The sequence below is a fragment of the Halyomorpha halys genome, unplaced genomic scaffold (genome assembly GCF_000696795.3).
Source record: "Halyomorpha halys isolate HHAL.00 unplaced genomic scaffold, Hhal_1.1 Scaffold2756.1, whole genome shotgun sequence".
NCBI lineage: Eukaryota > Metazoa > Arthropoda > Insecta > Hemiptera > Pentatomidae > Halyomorpha > Halyomorpha halys.
The window spans coordinates 27,449-37,768 of record NW_027116220.1 but is presented as its reverse complement, the minus strand read 5'-3'; the positions used below and the strand labels follow the sequence as shown (position 1 = coordinate 37,768).

Genomic DNA, 10,320 nt, shown 5'->3' with positions numbered 1-10,320 from the left:
TCCCAAGAAATGAATCTTTACACACCTTGGTTATGTGGGGGCAACTCCAAGTTTGCCACCTGGATTTGGCAAAAAAGACCACCAGGTCCAAAAACGACTACCCCAATAAAACCTTTCTGTACTTTATCTAAAGAATAACTTTTGTGCCAGTTTAGACTTCAGTGGGATTCATTCTGTATTGGAAACCAACAATAATTTTATTATTGTAATCAATTGTAATAAAATTTTAGCAAAAGTATATTAATTTTATTTAATGGAAAAATAATTATTATTTTCTGATGTGTTGTAGATGCTGATAGCTCTTTCTGGTTATATGTCAGGTTATGATGGAAATTTTCCATTCGATAAGCCAGGCGATAAATATGATGATACTAACTATGCAGGGATGAGAATGGTAAAAGATATTCACCTTCCATTTTGTATTCCAATTTAATTTAATTTGTTTAATTTTTGTGTATTTTTTTTGTTTTGTTTTTTAGTTTTGTGCTTTTCTAGGAGCATCCATTGCACCCATATCTTTCCTAATTGTTTGGGAATTGACATTTTCATTGTCAGCATCATGCATGGCTTCCATATTTATAATTTGTGGTGAGTTGTAACCTGTATTGTATTTGGTTGTCAAATAATTTCTTGTTCATGACTTTTTTTATTTATTTTTTTGTGTAATCTTTTAAATTTATTATTTTTTTGTTGTTAATAATAATAAAAATACTGCTTTGCACAGTTATTAATGTAATAATTTAACAAAAAAAAATAATAGTTTTAAATTGTAATTTCAGTATTGTAATAACGGTTTGAAATGTAATTAAAAATTGATGTTATGTTAATCAACAATCAAAAGAGATTTTAGTTTGAAAAATACTAAATACTATTTACTATGAGATACCTAAATTTTAATTAATAACAAACTCTCATTACTTTTAATTACTTTATTTATTAATTGTTAATTTATTTATCAACAGACGTTTCTTTAGAGGATCAATAACTAAAATAATGCCTGATGTTCCTTTTAAATTTTAATTCAAGTTTCATGTGATGGATTTATACTTACTTTTTTTTTTTTAGTTTAGGAAAGCTAACAAAATGTTTAAATTTATGATACTAAATATCACTTACTGTTCATTTAAATTAATTATTTGATTCACATGTCTTGTTATCGAAACTAGAATTGTTCCTTTGTGATTTTCAGCCAGTGGCAGTGCATGTCTGATTTTCTTTTTCTATCACTTACTAAAAAAGTACAAAGTAAACTTAAATTATATGTATTAGGAGGCATTTCTAGAAAATAAGAGTACTCAATTTTTTGTTCGAAAATTTTTTTTTTTTTAAATTACAAGATATTGAAGGTATGTATGCTACTTATTTACTCTTCGAAATCATCTTCCCATGCTATGCAAGTTGTAAGTTGTGGAATAAGCTTTTTGATGCCCTCTTTATAGAACTGTCTCACTATCTCCTTTGCTCACTACAAGACCTCTTGTTTCTATTCCTTATTGGTTCAAAATTTGTTTCCACCCGTGTGATTCTTCAGGAAGGTGAAAAGATGAATATCTGAAGGCATCAAGAAAGGATAGTAAGCTGGGTGGTTCAACATGTCCTAACCAAACGAATTAAAAATTCCCTTGGTGGCATCGGCCCTGTATTTTTTCACCAGCTCATTGGTCACAATTGAATTCTTTTGATTTCTGCCAAATGAGATTCCCAGTTCAGTTTTGCGTCAAAACTAATTGCGAGGTATTTGACCTTTTGGCTTATTTGAAGTTGATTGCCAAAGAAAATCGGGGTTTGAAATATGCCCAATTTCCGCTTCCTGGTAAATAGAATCAACTCTGTCTTTGATGGGTTTACTGAAAGCTTCATTTCAGTACACCATGTCTGTACTACGTTACATGCGACTTGCATAAGTTCCATGAAAGTACTCATGAACTTTCCACTAATGAGGATCACTCCATCGTCAGCAAAAGCTTGCGCGAATATCCCAGCATCCTCAAGTCTTCTCAATAAGCTATTCATAACTAGGCACCATAGCAACGGTGAGATGCAACTCCCTTTAGGGTATCCAGTTACTGCCTGCGCCTGTAGCCTAGTACCGTCTTCCAAAACTACAATAATTCTATTATTAAGGACAAATCTGACCCATCTGAATTGCATTCAGGGCAGAAATGTCTAATAAGGCTTTACACTCTGCCTCAGGCCTTGTTTTATCGAATGCCCCTTCTACATCGAAAAAGAGTCTTAGAGCGGACTCCTTATATAAAAAGGCCTTTTCAATCCTTCCTACCAAGGAGTGCAGTGCAGTATCAGTCGATTTTCCCTGGAGATATGCGTGCTGTCTTGGATGAAGGGGGTTGGTTGGTAGCACCTTGCTTTTAAGGAAAACTGGCACCGACTTCTCCAGGATCTTAAATAGGAAGGAGGATAAACTAATGGGTCGATACGCTTTAGCGACACTATAGTCCTCCTTCCCAATCTTAGGAATGAAAGCTATTAGTGATTTCCTCCAAGTTTGGTATATATCCTAATGCTAGAGAGGTTGTAAGAACTAAGAGCCCTAATCTGGGGAAATTTGATTGACCACTATCTGACTTTTTTACTAAGCTCCCTTTTCAATGGACAAGCCTCCTCATAGGCTGATATAACTATTCTTTCAAGTAGGCTAGATTCAATGTCTAGCTGTGATCTGGAAAGTCTTTCCACCTCATAGTGTGAGTCGCCTTCCAGCCTCTCTCTGAACAGACGCCAGCCTGTATTTCTCGGGTTTCTCTTCATTTTGAGTAGAGGTTTCTCAGCTATAATCCCAAATGAGATCAACCTATGGTCAGACACCCACAGACAGTCAGACACAGTGTTATGTCTGAGGTGACCCTCCAGTCTTTACAAAGGCTTTTAATCCTGCTTGAGGCCAGCGTGATATCTAAAACTTCGCCCCTAGCTCTTGTAACAAAGGTTGCTTTGCCCCCTCTGTTAAGTATTTCTAAGTCTATTGAGGCTAAAAATTCCAGCAAGGCTTTGCCTCACTCATTGGTATCTGTGCTTCCCCACAATAGGTGGTGAGCATTAATATCTCCACCAATTAAGAGTGGTAAATCTACCTCCCTAGCGTACCGGAGAAGTATTGGTAGGGTGGATCTAAGCTATGAGGGACATAAACAGATCCTACTAACAATTTAATCTTATTAATACCAACCTTGATGTTTAGTTCCATGGTCGTGGTGTCTTTGGTATTAAGCTGAGGGAGAGGCAGCACCTGAAGGTCCTTGGAAACCCAGATGCAAGTCCTCGGGTTGTCTTCACATGGGGTTGGGCGGATTATCCTTCCACCTATACCCTCTAATCCTCTAATAGTCCCTCTATAACAGTAAGGTTCTTGGATTAGTACAAGGGTCGATTTGACCCCCCGAAAGTGACTTGGCTAATTCTCCAGTAGCTGACTTATTGTGTTGAATATTAATTTGTCTTACCTTGATCATTGATGTGGCCGATGAGGAGGAATATTGGAAAGTCTAGCATCTATTGGCGCTTACCCTTCCTTTGCTCCTCCTGAGGGGGGTGGCTGCTCTTTGTTGAATAGACCGGTGCTCTGCATACGGTCAGTCGAACCAACTTGTATCTCAACCGCCAGTCATTAGCTTCCAACGATCGTGTTACTCGGCACTTTGAATATTGCTCTAAGGTGGTGTGGATAGCCTTCCGCACCCACAAACTGCCACTGTTCAGATCCTACCAGGTCCTCGTTCTGGTACTCGAGAAGCTGAACCAATCTGCCGGGTTCGATCACCTCGGCTCCCAACCCACTAACAATTTTATCGGGGGACCGCCTCACCACAAACCTTCGGTCTCTGGGAGGTACCTATTCGAGAAGCCAGTCTCTCGTCTCATTAGAACATACAAGGAGAAACCAACCTGGATCCAGCTGGAGTCCGGAGTTGTCGAACGCCAGTGGTCTCCTCCTAGGACGTGGCTCATTCATCCTCATCTCGATCTCAGAGATGAGGAGCCTTAGAATAAGTAGGGCTTCCTCCTGTGTAATGGAGGCACCCTTTTTGCTCCCCATAATGACTACCTGGAGAGCTCGCAGCCCCACTTCTTTGTAAGTCTTGGGTTTTCCCTCCTGCAGAGTAGAAGGTCCAGTGACAGGGTCACTGGTCCTCCTGTTGGACTCCCCAATAGATTTGACCCTCTTCTTGTCCTGTCGGTGGGTGTCGGCAGGTGGTGAGTCCACTGGTCTCTGTCTTTTCGCACGGACTTGGAGAAGGCCCTCCATAGCCTCCCCTTCGTCCCCCTCCTGAATCGATTCGAAAGCTTTCACTGGTCTGCCCACCCGGTCACAGCCAAGGGAGAGGGGCCCTTCGGGCACCCAGTATTTTTAGGCTGCCTTTGGGTAGCCTGTTCAGAAGGAGCCTGGTGCCTCAGTCTGATGGCCTCCCTTTCAGCTTTTCTTTGTAAGGCCTCCTCCCTCCTTTTCCTCTTTCTATAGAGCTTCTTCTTTTGTTTTGCCCTGTCTATGTTGGCAGCCTTTGACACCTCTCCTTCCACTCTGGGCATCATGCTGCTTGGGCCAGCCTTATTGTGTCTTATTAGCTGTAGCCTTCCTTGTTCTGATTCAGTCGACGAGGTCGACTGAAGTAGAGTGGGCTCATCACTCGAGTCCTCCCTTAGACATGGAAGGCTAGAGGGGAGTTGGTGTTGCCGCACCACCCTGTCACGCCTGGGCTTAGCACCCAACTCACTCCCTCTTCACAGCTAATGTCTTCTTCTGTGATTTCGGTCTGAGAAGACCGCTCTCCATCTACTTCCATCACAGCTGGCACTTTCGGCTGCTCTTCTTTTAAATCATCCAGTGTGTTTTGTTTTTTGAAAAGGTCTGAAATGTTTTTTGAATGGTGTTAGAGTAGGTTTGCAGCCAACCCAGCTCTCAACCCCACCTCACTGAAAAAGCTTGCAGTACTGTGCTCCTCCAGTTGCTAATCTGGACAGGCGTGCACTTCACCTGGCACTAGGTGTCCGGTGGGGAAATCATCCCCTTTAAGTAGCCAGACCTACTTTCCCTTCGGGGCGGCTACCTAGGAAAGGTGATCCTTGGGTGTGTACTGTGAATAACCTTGGTGTTGTTGTATGCTGTTATAGTGTACTGTGTGAGTGTCAGAATTTATGGTCCCCCAACCTGGAGGGCCAGTGGCTGTTTGCGGTACAATGACCGGGCGATGGGGCCGCCAAGTCCCTACGCCAGGAGCTTAACACTTAGTCTAGTGCCTTTATAACTGTAGATTTGTTAGTCCAAGTGCATGGAAACCACCCTATTCTCATCTATCCACTGAACTATCTTTCCAAGTCCTGCAAACAAGGCATTGGATCTAGCATCTTGTTTAACAAGCCTATACATAGTGTTTAGAGCTTGTGTTTCAATATCTAGGTGCAGTGGGGTCAGACTGAGCATGACCTCAATTGTTGCTGTAGGGGTAGTGCTCATAGCTCCAGTAATCATCGGGCACGTGAGCCTCTGCTTTGGCTCTATGCCACCATACCAGGGCTGCATATAAGACCATTGGTCTGATGGCTGTAATTTTTAAAGCCAATATACCATTGTAGTTTTAAGCTCCCAACTCTTGCCTACTGCACGCCTGCAGACCCATAGGCATTTGATGGCTTTTCTAGTTTTCTCCTGCACATGCTTGTGCCATTGTAACTTGTGATCTAGAATAACCCCCAGGTGTTTCACCTCTTTAACTTGGTCTATCTGGATCCCATTCAGTGTAGGTGATCTAATTGTTACCTTTCTCTACCGTTGTTCTTACACCACCCCGCCAAAATGTTAGCTGAAGTCTGTGCTAAATCTAAAAGTACGTGATACAGGATACTTTCCTTCAATCAGGACTGCAATATCATCTGCATAATCCTATAGTTAGTAACCTGCAGTGTTTAAGGTTGTCAGCAAGGAGTCAATGACCAAGGACCACAGTAAGGAAAAGAGCTCACCACTCTGCTGGCAGCCCCGTTTGGGTCTGATCTACCGTTCGGAATCCCCCAGCTCCGATTTGAGGAACCTATGTTCCAGGATGGAAGTTATCTGGATACAATGGGATCTATATCTCTATTCCTTAGCCTGCCATTAATGATGCTATAAGGAGTTTTGTGAAATGCACCTTCGATGTCAGCGAAGATGCCAATCGTGATCTTTCAATCTTAGAGACCAAGTTGTAGGGCTACCTCACCAAAGTTCCCTGTTTTAGTAGGCAAATTGTTTGGAATGTATAGTATTTGCTAGCTATTCCTGTTCTCTAATAACTCGCTATCAGGGAAGCGGGATCTCGCTAGTTCACTTTTAGCGCACCCAATAGTCCAGTATTTGATTGCTTGGAAAGAATTTTATTTAGGCCGCATGTAGCCAGTACCATCACCCTCAAGACAAAACTTCCTCCACACTGGTCTTTTGGCTTTATGAACCAATTTGAGGTACTCTGTTAGATCTTTCTTTTAGGTATAGCATCTGCCAGATCTTTTAGCAGCATTGAATATCCTTCTAATGAGAGTTCTTTGTTTATTGAGTTCATTATTCCACCAGGAGACATTCCTGTTGGATGTTTGTTTACAGACAGGATCACTTCAGTGGTACGAGTTCACAATAGTATCCGTCAGTGAGTCATTAAGACATTCCAGATGCCAGGTATTTTGTATTACTCTTAGACAGCATCTGGTTAGCTCTGTGAGATGCAAGTTGTAGGATTTCCAGTCTGTATGTCTGGAATTCCTATATCCGCATCCCATCTCATATCAACAGATAGGTCATATCTGATGTATTTATGATCTGAATATGACTCTTCGTTAGAGGTATGTCATTTAACTACGTTTTGACTAATGTGACGTGTTGCCAGCGCAATAGCAATAACTTCAAACCTGACCCTATTACAGAAGATAGGTTTCCTGCCCCTTTTAAGTTTGTCAACATCAAAATTAATTACAAATTCTAAAATTTTCTCACCTCTAGGATTGGTGTTGGAGCTGCCCCATAGCTTGTGGTGTGCGTTGGCGTTTAGGGCAGCTAGGATTTGAGTCTCCCAATATTCCATTATCCTCTCAAGCTCAGTTGTGGAGGTTCGATCTTCGTAGGTCAGATATCACACTAATATCGTGATACCTGCCTATCCTCAATCCCCTTGTGGGGTTGGATGAGCTGCTGAAAGGTCTCTGTTACAAAGTTTCCAAAGAGGCAGCAGTTTTAAATTACTTTTAAATATCATCACCTCTAATGTATTTCTGCAATGCACCACACACAGCAGTGCAATGGTGAAGGTTAATTTGCAGCAGCTTCATAGTTGAGATGAATTCTCGACGACCGAGGGCTGAGCCTCGGGCTGGGCTGCTGTCAGGGATTCACCTTCAGGTCCAGCTTCCACTGGAACCTTTGGCTCACCCCCACTGAAGGGTGTGATTAGTGGAGGCGCAAGCACTACTCCACTTCCTGTAGAGGTCTCAGACAGAGGTGGCACCTCCTCGGATTCCACTTCAATGGGCTGTCTTATGAATATGCCTGAGGGTCACCATATACAGGCATATTCCAATCTGCATGCACTGTGCCCTCAGGCATTCAATACTGGATACCGGGATTCTAAGCACAGCGTAGAACCCTTTCTCCTGGTCTTTGATGTGGTGAACACTCCAGTTGCAGTGTTCAGTCCACAGGAATATCATTTATGTGTTGGTTTTATATTGATAGACTGAGTGTTATATCGCTGGACTGTATATTCATAAAGACTAGAGGGGGGCACTATATGCCACTAGGACATCCACGTAACCCAGCACTACCTAGAGTGTAAGTGGATAATTAGACCATAAGAGGGCGAACGGGAGTGAGGGTGTGCTCAGGAGGATTGAAAAAGCCCTCTTCTTGGTACCACAGCCAACTAACTATGTCTGACTAAGAAGTCAGCATCAAGCGCTGTAACTGGCACAGCCCAGAGAATGGCCACCTTTCTCCGTTGAGCTGCAGGGACACATCATCCATCAGGTGACCCATAACATATGGGGCAGACAGCAAGCACCCAGTAATACAAGTAAGATCTTTTCTACCAACCCAAATGGCGACCCTCATGACATCTCACCTATAGACTACTTTTCCCCATATCTAAATTTTACTTACCAATCTAACCTTATTGTATTCTTTTCGGCCTCCCTCTTCCACCAGTTATTTATCATTTTATTTGAATTTATTAATTTTTCTCAATATCATTTTATCTAACTAAACCCCTTCTGATATAATACCTAGACCTGGATCTAATTCCTTCATAACTTAAAATTTGATGAAGGTCCAGTCAAAACATGCAGATTCCCACAATCTCCCTATTCTTCACCCGGAGCCTCCTAAGGAATGCTTCATCTGGCAGCCTACTGTCAGGAAAAAACTCTGCCACCCTTGCAAATTTAAAGAGCTCCTTAGCGTCTCTAGTGCAAAGGGTAATACCTTCCCCAATGTTAATATTGGGGATAATAGTAGGTAACCAGTCTCTAGTAGGTTGGTTGATGCATTTAAGGACATTCCACCCATCCTGTAGCCAAAACCGCCATGGGTGGAACGCTCCAAACGCTCATCTAATATGTCAAGGAGTTTAGTAATTTTTTCCTTTAGTAAACTACAGTATGCCTTGGTAAGTTAGGTTTGTGAATAGTTGCTAGGCACAATTGCAACGTCAAACTCACTAGTTTGCTCTTGGACTTGCCTTACATTCCCCTGGGTTTCTTTGTGCAGAAGTCCCAGGGGAGTTCCTATCCTTTTTTCTGCAGCCTGTCTCTGCTTAGTTAAGGGTCTGCCCTCTGGGCTCAGCCGCCTTAGCTACTGGTTTTCTGAGAAACCTTGCAGTTCCAGCTACTGAGCCCAGTCTCTTCGCAGTGGCCAAACTGCTGTGTTTCGGTGTATGCCCTCGGGGTGTTGCAGTTCCGACTGCCAGCTCCATTGGGAACCTTGCAGCCTTTGCCACCTTATCCAGGGGCTGTCCCGTCACACTAAAGCAGATGTATGTTTTGGAGTCTTCCCCATGAGAACATCATGCCTGACTCTGGGAGAAGCCTTGCAGCCATGGCTCCTGACCCACAGGATGGCTCTTCCATATGTAAGCTTCGCTTTTCTTCTATTATGCCTCCTCTAGGCCTCAGATCAAAGTGGAGCAGGCTGTAGTGCCTCCTAAGATGCAGCTGTGTCCACCTCATGTTGCTACAGTTAGCAGAATGGCTAGAGTTAATAGTCAAGTTAAGGTCTTGGTAACCTAGGTTGATTCGGCAACTTTATCAGTCTGAGCTGCATATTACTGATGCAATATCACTCAGTTTTTCCTTATAGAGTGTGGAGAGATTCCCGCACCCATCTCCCTCTCTTGTCCCCCCTTTACTCCATCCATTAGCCCTCCTCCAGTATAAGTTTTTCCTTCCACAAGCATCTGGAAGGATTTCTTATTGAATTATTTCACAAAAACTCATAGTATTACATGACTTGTTTTGATACTGACATGGGGTCTCCAGTGCTCATTGTGTCCAGTAGGCCCCCACTATCCCTCAGTGTTGCCAACGTTTAGAAAACGAATTCATTGAGCATGACATGACAGCATGACTCTTACTTTCTGGACATGCCTTGTAGTTATAAAATTAATGATTACTATAATTTGAAACATTTTAGTACAGTTGTGCTGCATGTAAATATAGTTTTGTTTCTTACACATGACATAGGTTGTTTTAATTTTTTTTTTTTATAAATGTTATATTAACTTTAATCCATTTATTTATGTTTCTATGTACTTTTTTTAAAAATTTATTATTATATTTAAACTGTTTTTGGGAGCAGTGTAGCTCAGTGAGTAAGGTGCCATGCTACTAACTCCTAGGTCCTGGATTCGAACCTGGCTGTAGCAGTTAATTATTTATTCTTTTACTGTAACCACGAGTCAACCCCTTGAGTTTGGTGGCCCTCCTGGGTCCCAAGGTTCCTCTATGAAGTGGGTACCCTTTAATTGGGGAAAAATTTGGTGGTTGAGTGTGATTTTGAAAAAAAAAAAAACCTCTTTTATAACCTTTGTTCAAGAAACAGTACTTTCTTACAAAGTTCTGAACCCCTGACCTTTCATGGTTGCAGCAGTTCAGATTTTCATTTCCATTTAAGCTGTTTTAATATGTGAAACAAAATTTTTTTTTATTTCTCTGGTTATCTATGACACCAGATGTAAAGTACTATTATATCAGTATTAATATTTTGGAAATTTGGAATCTTATTCCTCATTGACTATTAGTTACTATGCCCACGAAGTATCCTTTTTTTTTTTTTTTTTTTTTTTTTTT

General features: G+C 41.7%; 1 protein-coding gene across 1 annotated transcript in view; it reads left to right on the top strand.

The window, feature by feature from the left end:
• Positions 1 to 281: 281 nt before the first annotated feature.
• LOC106691699 (protein O-mannosyl-transferase 2-like) overlaps positions 282 to 10,320 on the top strand; it is a 27,758-nt gene continuing 17,719 nt past the window's right edge. The window contains exons 1-2 of the mRNA XM_067053059.1: positions 282 to 394; positions 480 to 588. Of these exons, the coding sequence (XP_066909160.1) occupies positions 290 to 394; positions 480 to 588 (214 nt within the window). The 5' untranslated portion in view covers positions 282 to 289. The remainder of the gene's footprint in view (positions 395 to 479; positions 589 to 10,320) is intronic.